The 17,878-nt window shown below is 47.5% G+C and overlaps 1 protein-coding gene across 11 annotated transcripts in view; it reads left to right on the forward strand.

Annotated features, from left to right (window-relative positions):
- CLCN3 (Cl-/H+ antiporter 3) overlaps window positions 1–17,878 on the forward strand; it is an 89,067-nt gene extending 71,189 nt beyond the window's left edge. For 7 of the 11 annotated variants that reach the window (XM_086414174.1, XM_086414173.1, XM_086414172.1 and 4 more), the window contains 4 exons: window positions 2,335–2,733; window positions 7,208–7,424; window positions 13,819–13,894; window positions 15,246–17,878. In XM_086414174.1, coding sequence (XP_086270300.1) covers window positions 2,335–2,733; window positions 7,208–7,424; window positions 13,819–13,894; window positions 15,246–15,404 — 851 coding nt within the window. In that variant the 3' untranslated portion in view covers window positions 15,405–17,878. The remainder of the gene's footprint in view (window positions 1–2,334; window positions 2,734–7,207; window positions 7,425–13,818; window positions 13,895–15,245) is intronic. The other 4 variants (XM_086414180.1, XM_086414179.1, XM_086414178.1 and 1 more) reach the window with 1 other exon arrangement.

Raw genomic sequence — 17,878 nt, forward strand, 5'->3', positions numbered from 1 at the left:
GACGGTGGAGCCTGGCGGGCTGCCGTCTATGGGGTTGCACAGAGTTGGACACGACTGATGCAGCTTAGCAGCAGCAGCGGAGCACGCATTAGTGCAAAACTGTAGGTGTGGTTAACTTCATTTCAATATCGTGTACTACTTTATGACAGCAAACATCTCGGATAACATAGGCTTGTCTAGTCCTGTCCGAGGAGTTGCTTACTCTTTGCTAGGCTTACCTGTGACCTCTGGCATGGTTCCTGGGTCCACACTCCAGCAGAGCTCCGAGCACCTTCGCCCCAGCTCTGCGGTGATGACTGTGAGCCGTACTAAAAGATTTCTTTACCAGGCTGCTTCTGCTTAAGGTGCGTCAATAGCAGAAGGGGAAAAGATAGCTTCTGTTTTAATGAAAAGAAAAGCAAAATACTGGCATTAAATTCCTAAGAATCTATTTCTTATCCTCTTAAACATGAAAAATTGTTACTTATTTTATATTTAAAATGTCAGCATAATTTTGGCTATATTTAGTTATACTTGGTATTTTGACTTAGTTCTGTTCAGTGAGTTAAAATTGTGTAGTTACTGATCTTCAGGTGTGTTGTAGATGAAAGTGACAGAGAGAGTGGTTCTCTCTAGAGAAGCAGGTACTCATCCGTGCCATGGGGAAGTGAGGAATGACACAGAAAGAAGTGTGAACGCAGGCCCTCCTGCCACGGGGGCAGCAGAGCCGCGAGGTGAGCGGGTGGCAGGGGCTCGGCCCGGGTGGGCGTTCCCTTTGTGCCGAGAGAGGCGCGGGCTTGGCAAAGGGCGACTTCGTTCACGAGGCCAGGAATGTGCAGACAGCAAAACTGGGATGCTGGGCCTGGCGCTCGTGGGGGCGGAAGAAACTGGCCGTGTTGCAGGAGAGAGCACTGCGGGCACCTCAGGAAGTGGAGTTGTGTTGGTGAGGAGGAGCGTGATTCTCATCAGGACGAGTTTGTGTTTGGAATCGGTCAGGTCTGTAGCAGGGTTGTGGCTTTGCCACTTTCAACATGAAGACTCTGGGAAAGTTCCTTTACTTCTTGATTTTTTATTTTCTTCAAAATGGAAGTAGTAACTACTTGTCTCTTGCTGTTGGGGGTTATATACAATGGTACGCATATAAAACTGTTAGCATAATACCTGATAAAATGTGCGTGTAGTTAAAAATAATAGAAGCTTTTGTAAACTGCTTGGGGCATCCATAGCGTAATGCAGATACATCATATATAGTGGGTTCTTTCTGCCTTCTGTTCTTAGGCTAATAACAAAAAGAGTGAGGTTAAGCTTGATACTGTATAGACTGCGATCCCCTGGTAGGGTGTTGAGCAGAGAAGCAGCGTGGTAGAAGTAGCGCTGAGGAGAGGCTAACCTGGGAATGCGGCCGGTCAGGTGGGTGGAAGGTAATGGGGGCTGCAGTCAGCAAGGGAAGACAAAACGACTCAGGTTGAGGAACAGAGTCCTGAGGGCTGACTAGGCTGGTAGGAGTGAAGATACTGTGAAAAGGACCCCTGCACAGAGATTTGCAGAGCAAATCTGAGTGGACGAATTGAGAGTCTTGGTGCCCGAGTAAAGGGATGAATCAGGAGTGGCCACTCGGTTGTCAGGAGCGACGTGGTGCCTGGTGTTGGCATCAGGGAGGTTGCATGGTGAGCTCTTTGGAGAAGAGGAGGAGTTTAGTTTTGAGTGTGTGGTGGTTTCTGCACTAAGGGGTCACCTGAGGTCTTCACAGTTGGAAATGAGTCAAGCAGGACTGTAATAAGATAAGGTATGAGTAGCTGGAGATGGGGGGCAGACAGCTCAGTGGGTGGAGAGGCCTGGGTCAGGGAAGGGTGGGTCCCTGTGGTGGTCTTGTGGACACGGAGAATGGTTCAGAAGGGCTTTCTAAGGGGGTATTACAGTATTAACAGAACTCACAAGGTGTCCAAACGTTTTCACTCATCTTGAAGAGATTTAGAGGACAGATGCATTAATTTAATATTCTACCCACAGGAGTTTAATTTGTAAGTGGGTGGTAAATAAGTTAGCTATGATATGCTTCACTAAACTGTTTTAAGAATTAACCATCAGCTTTCATAGGGGTGAGATTATGTCGCTATAAACCAAAACAGCAGACCGTTTTAGCTGGTCAGCTGTGGTTTTTTTTTTTATCTGAAGTATACCAGGTTTGAAATGTTATAAAGAAGGTGTGCGTTTCTCGGGATCTTACCGCAATAGTCCTGGTTCTCTTCACTAAGTTGTGTTCATAGTTTGGGCTCACCCGCCTCGTGGAGCAGTTCTGCCGCCGTGGGTTGGTGGGGCCTGTGCTCCCTGACGCGGGCCCTTCCTGTTTTTCAGGCGGTGTGACGAGGATGACCGTGTCCCTGGTGGTTATCGTCTTTGAGCTCACGGGAGGCCTGGAGTACATCGTGCCCCTCATGGCTGCCGTGATGACCAGCAAATGGGTGGGCGACGCCTTCGGGAGGGAAGGCATCTATGAAGCCCACATCCGGCTGAATGGGTACCCCTTCCTGGATGCCAAAGAAGAGTTCACCCACACCACCCTGGCTGCCGATGTCATGAGACCTCGGAGGAGCGACCCCCCGCTGGCCGTGCTGACCCAGGACAACATGACGGTGGACGACATAGAGAACATGATCAATGAGACCAGCTACAACGGTTTTCCTGTCATCATGTCCAGGGAGTCGCAGAGACTCGTGGGCTTTGCCCTCAGGAGAGACCTGACCATTGCCATAGGTACCCTTTTAAAGAAACCCACACACACAGACACACGCCCATCTCTGACTGGCTGTCGGTATCTGGGTACCTAGGTGGCCAGATATAAATATATAATAGATTTCTGAAAGAAAGGGAAACTGGAAAATATAATCTGTTGAGTTTGTGGGGGCAAGTGGTATATTGTGTATCTCTTAATCTCTTAGGATTTTTTTAGGAAAGGCATTTATGCTTCCCTGGGTTGTTTCCCACCTAAATATTATTTGAACTTTTGATTTGGTATTATTTCAAGTAGAGTCAGACTCTACTTGACCAGAAAAGTTTTGTTGACAGCTTTCATAATAACATGAACTAGCACTATGAGGCTTTAGTAAGTGTTGAGGTATTCAGCTAAATACATTCTCATTTTGAATGCAAGTTATTGAAAATCCCATCATCTTTGGTCTGTTTCATATCCAATCCACAGGGTGTTGCTTTTTTTGATTTTGGAATTTAGATTTATACTACTAATTTGTAATGTATAGTTTCAAGTGAAAAAGATAATTGAGATTTTATTATTGGTTAAGTGCCAGGATAAAAAAGGAAGTCCTTCTGTATTCTGTGCTGACATTCTTGAAAATGTATTGGTAGTTTATTAGCCATCTGTGTTATTTTTTGGAGATAAACCATTTCTGAGGAGGAAGCCAATTTTGTTCTTCCAAAATGTATTTATCCCCTTTCCTTGTAGTCCTGCAGTATTGATGAGGCTGGTAAGACTTCTGCATAATCTGACTCCTTTTCTACAGTCTGACTGCTCTTCCCAAAACCCCAGAGGTGACAGAGGGTATTTTCGTCCAGCTGTTGCTTTGATACTCACTCCCAGTGTTCAATAGAGGACTTGGAGCTGAACACGCAGACCATTCAGCCTGTCCCCAAAGGTCATTCCTGTGAACCTGGTGCCTCCCTCCAGCTGACCTCTCTGGCTGCTGCAGAAGGGTTGTAAAGTATTTGAGTTCTTGCACCATTTACGAGGGAAGGCTGGATGGTGGGATGAGCAGTATTTTTCAAGTCAGACTGGAAGCTGTCAGCTACAAAAGCTATTCACGCAGAGACAGGAGAGCAAGTCTTCAGATCAGCCAGTTCAGCTGCGGAGATAGAGCCTGGAGGCCTCCACAGCCCAGCGGTCCTGGCGCTGCGAGCTCTGCTGGAGGCCACGGAGTGCGGGTTCCAATGTGTGTGGCATCAGGGCTACGCACAGGTGCGTCCACCTCCGGGCCGCCACCACGGCTGACGTGCCACCAGAGAAGAGCTTCCTTCTTTACTTTTTTACACTGTAAGCTGTAATAGTAAATGAAGAATAAAAGGGTCAGAATTTTGGTGTTAGAAATTTAAAGGAAAAAGCTCAGGTTTTTAAAAGATAAGACGGTGGTAAAGTTAAGAATTATTTGTACTCCCATTGATTCTGTGGATATATTTTAAAATATTTTTTATTACTGTCTTGGGAAATAAAATATTGGCATGACAGGTTTCAGGGACTCGAGGGGCCTTAGGTTGGGTGAGTTATCAAACCCTGTTGTCAGAAAGCTTGGTTACATTGTGGTCTGTTGTACCATACCTTAAATATTCATGCACATATATTTTGCTGAAGTTTTAGTTTTTGAATGGGAAACATAGACCTGTGCACTAGGTTTTTTATGTTATAAACAACATATTATATATGATATAATATGTAGTTTATGTATATTTATATAAACCATAGTATGTAGTTTATATTTATGTAAGATATAGTATGTAGTTTAATATATTTATATAAGATATAATATATTGTCTATATATATTTACATAAGGTACTTCTGAAAAGATATTAGCAAGAAAGAATGCTGAAGTCAGTCATGAGCTGTCTTGTGTCTGGAGATGGGAAAACTCAAGATTCAAAAGACCACTTTTCCCCAGATTTGTTTATAAATTCCCCATTTTTATGTTATTTTCATTAAAACTTTTTTTAAGTCTATGTCTAGTCCAAATGGAGAGACACGCCTCCTGCCTTTCTGGGTCCAGATGTATTAGTTAGGCATGATGTTGTGTGTTTCTTTAAAATGAAGCACAGGACTTCTCTGGTGGCCCAGTGGTTAAGACTGCATGCTGCCAATTCAGGGGGCCCGGGTTCGGTCCCTGGTCAGGGAACTAGATCCCACATACCCTGTGGTGTGACCAAAATACTAATAAAGAAGTAAATAAAAAGCAAACTGTTTTCACTTTCATGCATTGGAGGAGGAAATGGCAACCCACTCCAGTGTTCTTGCCTGGAGAATCCCAGGGACGGGGGAGCCTGGTGGGCTGCCGTCTATGGGGTCGCACAGAGTCAGACACGACTGAAGTGACTTAGCAGCAGCAGCAGCAGCATAGTGTGAATGGAATTGTCTTTTCTGTTTTCCACCTTAGGGTGTAAAAGTAGACCTGCTCCTTTCCGTTTGTGTACTAGGAACTGTGGGTTTTACAGGGAGACTGTTCATGTGTGAGAACTTGAATGCCGTGGACAGAGTGACCAGGGTCAGAAAGGTGGGGCACAGGGGCAGGCTTCCCCCTCGCCGCATGGCTCTCCTGCCCCCTCAGGAGCTTCTGTGCCGAGTAAAGCTTTAGCGCACCTGGGGGAGACCCTGCTCAGGCTCTCCCCACAGCAGGGTTACCAACCCCAGACTGTGAAAGGGTGCTTACTCAGGAATCCAAACGCTGGTCCCTGGACCAGTCTCTCGTGTATCTCTTTGTAGGAGTTAAAATGAGCCTTGTACCTGCTCAGGTAGTTGAAACACCATGCGGTGAATATAGAGACCTGTTTGTTTCCTAAATTAATACAAGTAAGCCCTTCTCCTAGAAGTATAACTCTTCATCTGCATGCACTCCTTAAAAAAAAGTGAATCATGTCAAAACTCAGATGATGATTTCTGCTTCAAAGGCCTTTGAATGACATTCAAAAACAATTTATTTTTTTCCAAAAACCAAATCTAGGAGATGTCCTGGCACTTAGTACGTGTTCAGTAAATGTCCTTGTGTCAGTAATGCCGGCCTTCATATAAAAGTGGTGTTCTTCAGACAACACATTAGAGTCCCAGATGGACTCCCTAGGCATGTGCCTCTGTCCCGTAGTAAGGGCTGTCTCCTTGCTTGTGCAGGTGTAAAGGCCCATAGTTCCAGGAAAAAAGTAAATGAGTTACAGTCATCAATAGCGTTTTTCTAGACTCTTCTGGGATTGTTTTATCGTTGGATGTATATTTAAGCAGTCTTTCTGCTTGTTGCACTGATGGTATAATATGTGCTCAGTTAAGGTTTCAGGTTGACCATTGGGGTTAGCTTTCTAAAAGCACTCAAATGACTGTCATTCATGGTGGGCCAGTAACCTGATGCTTCCTTGGGCTGACAACAGCTCAACAAGCAGTTTTCAGAAGTCATTTATGTCAGTTGCTGAGGGGCTTTCTTCTCCCCTGTCTTCCTCATGCTTTCGAAGTGTGCTCGGGAGTCCCAGTGTTAGAACCCCACTGGGCGTTACCGCACGGTGAAGCCGGGCCTTAGTGATCGGAAAGAGTGGAAAGGGTTGCAGCTTGTGTCTACGAGCTGTGCTCACTCTTCATGCAGGACTGATGCTTAGTATGTTTGTTTAGATGTTTTTGTAGCAAAATTTCTGTGCAAAATAATGTTCAGTATGACAGATACCAAATGTGTATGCAGTTTTGAATTCACACTGACTCAGCAGCAGGAACACGAGCGTTTTCATTTTCCCTGTGTATGCTCTCCCTTTTGTGGGTTTCCTCCTCCCGCCCCGTGGCCTGCGTTCTTCCTCGGCAGTGCTCTGCCTCCTGGCCACGTCCTGTCTCGCACATTGAGAGGTGGCAGAGGAAGCAGACACAAGGCCGGAGCACCGGCAGCGGGGCCCCAGGAGCAGGATTTCACGGCCTTCACAGATAAGCCATGAAAGTTGGCCGGTGTCCTTCAGGAACGTGACTGTATGAATAGTTTCACCCCACCTCACGGCTCACTGGGAACATTAAGCTTGAATGTCAGAACGAACTAGCTGGTTCACAGTGGAGGACAGACAGTGCAGTCCTGTCAGGAGGCTGGAGTTCTCTGTGGATCTGGCGCAGGCGGGCCCTGGTGGGGAGGCTCCCTTAGTGAGGGCTGTCCCATTGCTTGTGCAGGTGTCAGGTCCCATGGTCCCAGCACGCTTCCTGGTCCGTCAGTGTTAGACAGCAGCAACAAAAATCATGCCATGCTAATGACTACACCAAAAATATTTTATTTGCACAAAGACGATTTGTTATTAGTGGATTCTGATTCTTTTGAGTACAGGAGATCATGAAATAGCTTTTCAGTGGGTTTTTTTCTTGGTTAGGAAGAGAGGAAAAAATGAAGAGGTCAAAAGGATATGTTTGTTTATCGTTTTAAGTCTGTGAATAAGCAGGTCGCCATTAAAACAGAAGGAGCCCTGTCAGTGTGTAATGGGTGGTCTTCTCTGTCTCTGCAGAAAGTGCCCGGAAAAAGCAGGAGGGGATTGTGGGCAGCTCGCGTGTGTGCTTTGCGCAGCACACCCCGTCCCTGCCGGCCGAGAGCCCCCGGCCGCTGAAGCTCCGCAGCATCCTGGACATGAGCCCGTTCACGGTGACAGACCACACACCCATGGAGATCGTGGTGGACATCTTCCGGAAGCTGGGCCTGCGGCAGTGCCTCGTCACGCACAACGGGTGGGTGTGTCCCCCTCAGGTGCGGGGCCCTTGGGGTCAGGTGGGGGGCCCCCGGGGGAGGTCTGCCGTTCAGGATTAGCCCCTCAGAGTCCCACTTACCAAGGGTGGGCAAAGTGTTGACTGCCAGGTCTCTGCTGAACCAGGAGCGCTTCAGGGCTGCAGGGAGGTGATGTGTCCTAGGGGGTTGCAAAGGGACTGGGGGGGCCTCCAAGCTGACGGGTCACTCTTGGAGAGCAGTGGACCCCACTGCATGGAGCACTGCAGCGGCCTGTTCTTGTAGATATTTCATGGTCAGAGTGTCTGTCTCTGGGACAGTAACAACTTTCTGAATAGCTGGCTGTTTACTGTTTGATTAATTGTGTGGTGAGGGAAATTGTGTATAATTAGACAAAGTTGGTGGATTAGCTGAAAGCCTTTTGCAAATGCTCTGTTTCCATTTTCCTACAGTCTCCATCTGCAAATCCTGTGGATACAGTCTGGCAGATAAACACTTATGTATTTAAAATGCACACATTGGTTTTCTGCCCTTTGCACATAACCTGGCCGTGTTTCTCCACGTGGGGGTTTGGGGAAGTATGGTCTGATGGGAGTTGGGGAGCAGGGAGACACTGCGCCTCTGGCCCTGACGCCAGCCTGCTGCCTGGCGCTGCTCCCTGCTCCCGGGCCTGCAGCGTGCCTCCCTGCCGCCCTTTCTCTCCGGCCCCCTGGTTCCTACCACGCTGCTCTTTGTGCTCAGAGCCCGCACCTGAAGGCTGAGGACAGTGAGGCTGGGGGGAGTAGGAGGGGCGGTTGGCCCACACCATGTGAGCCTGCTGGAGGCCTGCGCACGGGAGGCCCCGGCGGCCCCACAGCCGTCCTGTGCAGACAGGACAGGCAGGCCCTCTCTAGGGGACGGCAGGAGGTGGGCACCTCTGGCTGCAGCCCTCCTGCGGCCCCTCTGGATGGAGGTGGTCATCTATGTGGGAAGCTGTGCCCAGGCCCGTGGTCAGCACAGGTAGTCCAGGGAACAGTAGCCTCCCAGCTCAGAAGTCCTGCCTCTTGCTGTTTGATGTGATTGTTGACCAGTAGAGTCTGTCTCTTTCTTGGTGATTTCTTTTTTCGTTTGTTTTTGGCCATACCGTGTGGTATGTGAGATCTCAGTTCCCAACCAGGGACGGGACCCATGCCCCTGCACTGGCAGTAGAGTCGTCAACACTGGACCACCAGGGAAGTGCCGTGATTTCTTGGACAATGTGTTAGCCCGTAAGGGTCTGGAATACAAATAGAAGCTAGAGAGTGTGACTCACGGCTAGCATTTGCACTGTGCTAGCCACTGAAGGTAACTCCAGGAAGCAGGGAGGAGTCGATGGAGGGATGAGCTCTTGATCAAGGCAGGGAGTTCTCTTTTTGTTTTTTCCCAAGATAAGCGTTTTCTTTTTATTATATGATAGAGTCCAGGTACTCTTGCCAAGCCCAGCAAGGTAGTTGCTGGGAGTGGTGGTGGGTTCAGGGTGTCCAGAACAGAGTCCCGGGGCTTCCTTGGCTCTCTGTGGTTGCTCTGAGCTTGCAGGACGGCTGGTCAGCTCAGGGCGTTTCAGGCTTACCGGTGCCGTCTCTGTCGGCTCTTCCTCTGAGGAGTTCTCCACAGAGATCTACCCTGCAACTTCTGCATACATATCGCCCCCCCAGAATGGTGCTGCGTGGCCTCCAGATGCCAGCGTCGTCGCATAATTTAATATTTAAAACTCTCAGAGTATGCTAATAATAGAAAGGCTGAGAATTGACATCGGGTAGTCTAGACTCCTTGGGCTACTAAAATACTCATCTGTGCACACTCTTCCGGCCACATCGTAACCCTTATCCTTCTTATGAAAGAGCTCCATGGTCTTCCTCAGCCACTGCACCTGGCTTGATGTTCACAGTCCACAGTGTCTTTAGCCTTGAAGGAATGTTCACCGTTCTGGAAACCAAAGGGCAAGTTTTCTGGTTCAAATGCCCTCAGACTGCATTGATGAGAAATAACAAAACAACCACAATAATACTGCTCACGAAAGGGGAGAACAGGAAATAGGTAGTAGTCAGTGTGGTAACAGTGAGCAAATGATGGTGGGCAGGATGCCGAGAGCTTACAGCTTTGCCAAGGGTTATGATCAGTTCATTGTCCTGCCTTCTAGTTGACTGTATCCATTCTCTTGAATTATACTGTTACAAAGAATATTCAGTGAACATTCGTATGTACTGATTTACATATGCATATCTGAAGAATATGCAGGGAGAAATAGCTGAGAGAAATATCAATAACCTCAGATATGCAGATAACACCACCCTTATGGCGAAGAACTAAAGAGCCTCTTGATGAAAGTGAGAGGAGAGTGAAAAAGCTGGCTTAAAACTCAGCATTAAAAAAACTAAGATCATGGCATCTGGTCCCATCAGTTCATGGCAAATAGATGGGGAAACAATGGAAATAGTGATAGACTTTATTTTCTTGGACTCCAAAATCACTGCAGATGGTGACTGCAGCCATGAAATTAAAAGAAGCTTGCTCCTTGGAAGAAAAGCTATGACCAACCTAGACAGCATATTAAAAAGCAGAGACATTACTTTGCCAACAAAGGTCTGTCTAGTCAAAGCTATGGTTTTTCCAGTAGTCGTGCATGGATGTGAGAGTTGGATTATAAAGAAGTCTGAGCGCCGAAGAATTGATGCTTTTGAACTGTGGTGTTGGAGAAGACTCTTGAGAGTCCCTTGGACTGCAAGGAGATCCAACCAGTCCATCCTAAAGGAAATCAGTCCTGAATATTCATTGGAAGGACTGATGCTGAAGCTGAAGCTCAAATACTTTGGCCTCCTGATATGAAGAACTGACTCACTGGAAAAGACCCTGATGCTGGGAAAGATTGAGGGCAGGAGGAGAAGGGCATGACAGTTGATGAGATGGTTGGATGGCATCACCGACTTGATGGGCATGAGCAAGCTCCGGGAGTTGGTGATGGACAGGGAAGCCTGGCATGTTGTAGTCCATGGAGTCGCAAAGAATCAACACGACTGAGTGACTGAACAAAACTGATCTGAAGAATAAAGTCCTAAAAGTGAAAAATTTGAAAGTTAATGCATTGAAAATTTAATAGATATTTTCACATTATCCTATAAAATAATTTACCTTCAATGTTAAAGTGCTCAAGTGTCTGTTTTCAGTATAAAGAATCTCTTGGTCCCATGTGTGACATGATGACACTTACAGTTTCTGTTGTTTATCACATAGTGATATTGCTGCATTTGAATGTTTGAATTTTAGTTTTTAAACCAGCATCCCATGTTTGCAAAGCCATGTTTGTGCATGTATATATACGATGACTGAGTTGACTCATTTTGACTTAGTAACTAGTTGTCAAATATGACTGAGTGGACTGCTAAGGTTGGTTTATGTGCCTCATACTTGAGGAGTCATGGCACCAGACCATGAGCTTATGTAGCTGCAGGCATGTGGTTTGGCCTCCTAGGCTATTTGGCACTAAATTTTGCACATGGTTGGTTTTTTGCAAATATTAGTTGATTGTACTTTTCATGTTCATGATTAGTTACTTCAAATTAAGGTTTTTCTCCTCTCCAACTCCCTGTGGGGGAGAAAAGCAGATTCTCACAGCTTTCCTCTTACATCCCTTCCCTAAAATGAGACTTTTTGAGGTTTTCTAAGGATTATTTTTGTTCCATTTATTTTAGTGTAACCATAGGGAAATGAGAAAGTAGGGGGAAATCCTCCCACTTTGTGGTTTCCTCCAGTTAATGGGCATCAGCTGGACTGGGGTTGAGAGTAGCAGTGGCTCCAGAAAGGCTGGGACAGGAAGGTTGGGAACTGGGGTGAACTGCATGTTGGCTGTCAGGGGACAGTGTAAACCTGGGTTTGTTTATGTGGGGCGTATCTTGTAGTTACTGATATGTCGTCAGAAATCTGGATTTTACGTTACATTATTTTACAACTAATGAGAGATAAATGGTGATCGACCAAACAAGTCTATTTGGTGTGAGCCTCCAGGTTTATAACTGGTGTGCAAGGCGGTTTTACCCTCAGGCTTATCTTCAGTGATGGGCAGGGCGTTGGATGATCAGATATCACAGATACTGATGGGAGAAGAGATGTATGTCAGCAGAATAGCTGTTTTCTTTTGTTTAGGGTTGTTTAAAGAATAATGGTACCAAGCATCATTGTTTAAAAGCTTAATAAATAGATGCTAAATGGAGTACCTTTTCGAAAGCTTTACGGGTGGGGGTCCCTTTAGTAATGCACGGCTCAGTTGGAAGCCAGGCCGGGTCATCCTCAACTCTGACCTGCTCCGTGCTGCTCTCTGTGCCCCCCGTGGCTGGTCCTCCCCAGTCGTGACAGTGGGCGTGTCCTTGCGCAGTCCTGGTGAAGCATGTCCCAGGCCCTGGCGTTCGTTACCACCGTGCACTGTGCTGATAGTGCCAGGTTGTTGAGCGGCACAGGCGCTAGAGAGGAGTGAGTGGAGGGCGCTGGTCAGGGTGGACAGCTCAGGTTCTCGCTTGAGCCTGCCTTTTCACAAGAGAGCTTGGGGTGGGAGGTGCCGTGATTACATTTCCTTTATTTTTGTCCTTTAAGGAAAATAGGTTGATATAAGAAGAGAGCGCGTATCTTCTGCATTTAGTGGCGAGTCTAGTGGTCAACATGTTAGGGTTTCTTACTGAGTCCTTAGAGGTGGAAAACAGCTGTGTGTTTGGGGGAAGAAGACTTGAGGAATCCAGACGTGCATATGAAAGGAGAAAATGAGGTTGGGGGGAGGGTCTTGCCCACGTTTCGTGTTCTGATAAGCAGAATCTCTCAGAATCCTACAGCTTTGGTGGAACCAGCAGGAAGTTCACAGGAACTGCTCAGAACGAGTTCTGTGGCCGTGTGGGTCAGGAAAGTGTTGGATCAGATGCTGTAGAGGTTTCTTTACTGTGGAGCTTCGCACACGGGGCGGACAGTAAACATGGTTTTCCAAACGTGCACCTTTGGGGGAGGAAGCCGGGGGGCAGAGGGGCTCCTGGGCCTGGTGTTTCTGGACACAGATACCTTGGGGCAGGGTGCTGGTCGAGCTGTTATTGCTCTTACAGAGTTGTGCGCCTCAAGGAACAAAATCATCTTTTACGGGAGTCAGATTTTGCATTGATTTTCCCCAGACTTCTGAAATTAATAAAGCGGTACTGAGTTTGTCCTTATTACTCTGAAATCGCTTTTCTCCAGTAACTAAAGAGAGGAAACATATGTATTTCCTCCCTTTATGGCTGTTACTTTGTAAATACAAAGATTACTTTATAAATGTATAAGTTTGCCATTATGTCCTTAATAAATTCATGACTGACCTCATTGCGTACGTACCTTGAGGTTTGGCAGAGCTTAATAACTTACTAACTGAAATTAATCATTGTATGTAATCAGGTAGAGAAGAACGAGTAAGAATTAAACTGGGGTTCTTTTACTTAATGTCAAGATGCTCAGTTTTCTTGATTCCAACTATATATGCAGGTGAACTGGTGATTGTTTCTCTTAGAACTGAGTGGGTGCTTATTTTATGTGGGGCATGTTCTGAGCTATTGGAGGGAGAGGTGCTCCCACGCTCTGAGAATTGTTCAGCTTGTCTTTGTTCTTAAGGATAAGTGCATTGTTGTAAAAGATGAGAAGACATTTGCAAAGAAGCGGTTTTTGCCTCTCCCAGGCGCTTCCCTGCCTGCTTCCTGCCCATCCCTCCCCGGGGGCCTTCCCTGCCCCGTGACTGACCGCTGTATAAGCAGCCTCCCGGGGGCCCAGAGCCCTTGACTGAGCAGGTCCCCTGCTGAAGTTCGTTCTTCAGGAAGCCGGGGTGGTCTGAGGCAGTGCGACACAGAACTGACCTAGCCAGATGGCAGGGTGTCCAATCACCCTGCGGAGTGTGCTGGAGGGGCTTCCAGAATTTAAAGATGAAAGCTTTTTAAGGTTCTCAACATCCATTGTGTATACCCCCTGAATTCATTGACTTCCATTATAAAGGTGGATGCAGTGAGGAGGGCCGGGGGCTGGCCCTTGAGGAATGAGAAGCACTTTCCTCTGTGGAGAGAACTTGAAGCTGTAGTTCAGAGTTGTGCAGCTCTATATTGATGGTGTTTCTTTGTACTTTTTTTTCAGTCATTTTCATTTTGAGCTTTTATAATCTTGATTTTTAATTTAAGAAGGACAGCTACCTACCAGTATTTAAAGTAGGATTGCGTCACATGCAAAAGCCAGTAGAGGTAATGCAGTGGTACCTGGGGTTTCAGAGCACTTCTGTGTGTATTTTTCTGAAGCCCATCACGTTTTAGCTCTTTCTAGCCCTCTGTATCATGATGGTAGGACCCCTGCCCAAGTCCCTCGCAGTCATTAGCATCACGTGGTCTGTTGCAGGAGCCTCTTGGGGATCATCACCAAGAAGAACATGGTAGCACACCTGGAGGAGCTGACGCGGCGCGCCGAGCCCCTGGTGATCACGCGGCTGCTCCCCAGACCGGGCGGGGGGTGGCTCCGTGCCCTTGCCTCCCCCGTCAGCTTTGTTAGACCTTTCCTCCTCCTCACATGGGGGTGTGTGCACACCCTGCCCTGGGAAGCAGCAGGCCCACCTCCTGGCCACCAGAGCCTCTCCTTGGCTTTAGGACTGTAGGCAGTGTGGTCTGTACAATCCTACAGCAGATACCCCCACTCCACCCAGGAGCTCCCCCAAGCCCGTCCCTGTCTTTCTTCCCTGGTCTTGGCTGTGTCGTGGGGAGTCAGCCCACGTGTGCACACGTGGTGTTACCCAGCTCAGCAGCCCGCCCGCCCCATACACCCTCATATCCTGGGGCCTGGGCTCCAGCACCCTCTGTAGGCTGTTTCTAGAGTGTGAGCAGCAGCTGAGGGTCACGTGTGGCCATGGGTCCCAGTGGGGTCGTGACTAAAGAGGATTTCGAGTTCTCTGATAAGTTGTCTGGCTCTGGCAGTCTCACGCTGGGCTCTTTTGCCTGGTTGTCACCCCTCCATGAGGCCTGTCCCTGTAGACTTCAATCTAGCACTGATCTCCATGCATCCTTTTTGAAGAAACCACTGGCCAGAAAAATAAGTAACTACTCATCCCTTCTGCTTTCTGCTTCGTCTGTAATAATCTTCTAGGACTGCTTCTTGATTTTTTTTTTTCACCTATCTTTTAATGTAAGCGTTAACAACTCAGACTTTCATAAAAGCACTGTACCTTTTTTGACTAAAATCAGAAAAGGAAGACATTGATGACTGTAGTAGAAACTCGGGTCATCCTAGAGATTTATTCTTTGGGTTCTGAAGTTTGGGATTGAAATTCTGTGTTGACCATTTTAAGTGCATTTTACCTGAATTGTATGTGCTTTCATGAAGATTTGGCATACAGCTGGGCACTCTTTAAGTCAGTTTTTTTAAAGACAGTTAATTTTGGCTTTAAAGAAAAGTGCACTCTAAAGGGGACTTGGTCATTATGTTTTCTTCTCTCTCAGCCTGGTGGGAAGGAGCTGTTCTCCTCAGGCGGGCTCAGCGCCCCTTCTTGTTCTGCATTCTGCTCTCTCACGCGCTGGCTCACGTGACTCAGAGGCTCTGCCTCCGCAGTCCGGTTCTCAGTCTCAGGGCAGGGACGCTGAGCGGTTAGGGGCGTCATGCTCGATACCTCCGAGCATGGCTGCTGGATGTTGAGTTACTTGACCAAGATACTGTTTGAAAATACAGACTCGGGCTGATTGCTTTGCTCTCCTTCTGTCAGCCGAAAGGATTTAGCTGTGGGTTTAACTTCTCCTTTCCCTTCCTTTTAACGGCAACCTTCTGCTTGTCCTTTTCAGACGCCTCCTTGGTATCATCACAAAAAAAGACATCCTCCGTCATATGGCCCAGACGGCAAACCAAGACCCCGCCTCCATCATGTTCAACTGAGCTCCGCGGCGGAGGACGGGGAGGAGGCCGGGGAGGAGGCCTGCCTGCTCAGCAGCAGCTCGCTCTGACCCGGAGGCAGCAGGACCGGCGGCGGCGGGCTCCTGCGGCTGCTGCGGTGGTGCGGGGAGGGGCGGTGGAGGCGGCCGGGCCTCCCCGCCGGCGCCGGCGAGCCGCGTGGGGCCGTCCCAGCCGTGCGCTCAGCGCTGGAGGCGGCCCTGACCGGACCCCGTCCTCTCTGGCCCTGCAGAGAGGCCGGCAGGCCCCCTGTCAGAAGGGATCCCTCTGAATTGAGCCATCTCTAAGACTGTAAGGTCTTGCCCTTTTTTTTTTGTTTGTTTTTGTTTTTTAAATCAAAACTGTTGTGTTTAACTCCTGAACTGTACAGGTAAAGCATTACCTTTCTACATTCCGGACGAGCTTCTTCCTCTCCTCTCCCCTCCCCTGCGAGCTGTCACCAAGCCTCTGAGAGTGGTGTGCACGTGGGGAGCAGTCCTTTCTCATATTGAGATGTGCGTGGTCGTACCGGGGTCTCGTCACAGGGAGGGGAGTGGGTGCTGTGTCCCACACGAGGTGCTTGGGGCAAGCCCGGTACCACAACCGGGGCCGAGGCGCCGCGGAAGCTCTGCGGGGGTAGGGGTTCAGCATCCACCACAGGGGACTTGACTGATAAGGATGGACAGTGTTCTTCTTGCTTTTCTCACCCTCTCTGACTTGATGGATAATGTGAACTGGTCTTAACGCAGATTTTTCTGTTTCTAAAACTCCTATAACACAAGTACCATTGAGCGTAAGGAAATGATGCTGCTTTGATAGTGACAAGAAGGAAGTGTTGTGTCGAGCTGCACCTGCTATGAGTTGCATGTTTAAACACTGGAAATTTTCTTTTTCTTGAAATTAGATCAGTCTGTTTTTTTTTTTCCCCCTTTCCTTAAGGTATTTTACTGCTGACACTGAAGAAGAAATGTAATTCATAACTTGCACTAAATGTATATTTCTTTCTTAAAAATTTACCATTCTTATTTATATTTTTATGGATTAAAATTTATAAAATACAGATCAGTTAATATCACACTTAAATACTTTTACCTTTTTAATGTGATTTTTATAGACTAACTCAGACTTAGAAATATGGAGATATGAACAAAAAAAGTTTACAGTGGGAACGAGGGTCTAAGATGTGGTGTGGTTGTTTCTTTGTGATCACACGTGTATGGAAACCTTTTCTCATCTCTCACTGCCATCCTCTGGGTTGTGTTTCCAGCTTGTCCATTTTGACTCATTAACTGGAAGCTGAAACACTATGTATCATTTCGCAGATTAAAAGTTAAATAATGTTAACCTTAAACAGAAAAGAAAACAATAGAATGGCAGAGGTAGCAGTTAAAATGTTGATCTGAACAGAACTTGTGAACCTTCGTGGAGGTCACGTCCAGGTGTCCAGTGACATTTTGAATCCACGCTGCACTTTCTTGCACAGTGGGCTGAAAATGTACCGCATGTGTTTGGAATTTGGGGTTTTGGAAAATACCTGTCTTGATCATGGTCTCAGTTCACATCAGCAAAGGCAGTTCACTTGAAGCACTGGCCTGAAAATTCTGGATTATGCATCTTGGGAGGCAAAATGAATTTTTAGAGACAGACATTTTTCTGAAACACATCTTGCAATGAGCTGTTTTTATATTTTGGAAGTGATTGTTCACCTCTTGATTCTTAATAAACCTGTAAGGTCTGGGAGATCACAGAAGATTTTATGATGCTGAGGATTTATAAGATCTCGAAGCCATATGAGAACGACCACTGAGAGGTGAGCAGATGTTAGGAATTCCACGACACCTGAGCTCTGCTCTGCCTGCAGTTAGTGTTGTGTCCTGTTTCCCCCTTCCGGCCACCTCCGCACTTGCTTCCCAGCGTGTGGAGACAGCCCTTCCTGAACCAAGGTCAGCTGGTCTCCTCTCAACCTCTCGTCCGTGCGTTTGCCCGAGGCCCAGTGAGCGTGCGGGCTCCGTGGCCGCACCGCGTCGCACGTGGCGTCACACGTGGCGTGTTTTGTCTCCCTCGTTTCCTTTCCGATTTTGGGTCCTGCTTCACACTGACATCTCGGGCGGATGCCAATTCTCTCCTCAGTGTGTGCCCTTCCTGCTGAGATGCAGGGGGCGGGCTGTGCCTCCAGCACGCTTGTGGTTGTGTCTGTCACTCCATTCCACTTTTCCTTTTGGTATGTGGGGTGTCTGCGTGTCAGCCCGACGAGGGGAGCTGGAGACCATGCGGTGGAAGTGCCCGGCCCAGTGGAGCGCAGGTGGAGCCTCATTGGAGTGCCTTTTCTGAGAAGGTATGATGAGAATGGGCAGGGTGTCAGCATCTCTTCTCCTTAATAACTGTGTTCAGTTCTGACTCATGAATGCCTAGTTTGTTCATCTGCGATGTTGCCTAGAGCTGTATTTATCTGTTTATTTATACTAGTGTAGTAAAGCTGCATATCATTACAGTACAAATGGTGACTGTGATGAGTCAATCAGAAAACCTATTAAAATCTCTATGACAA

Source organism: Bos grunniens, chromosome 8 (genome assembly GCF_055505025.1).
Source record: "Bos grunniens cultivar Pamir isolate PY7600 chromosome 8, Bosgru_T2T1.0, whole genome shotgun sequence".
NCBI classification, from domain to species: domain Eukaryota; kingdom Metazoa; phylum Chordata; class Mammalia; order Artiodactyla; family Bovidae; genus Bos; species Bos grunniens.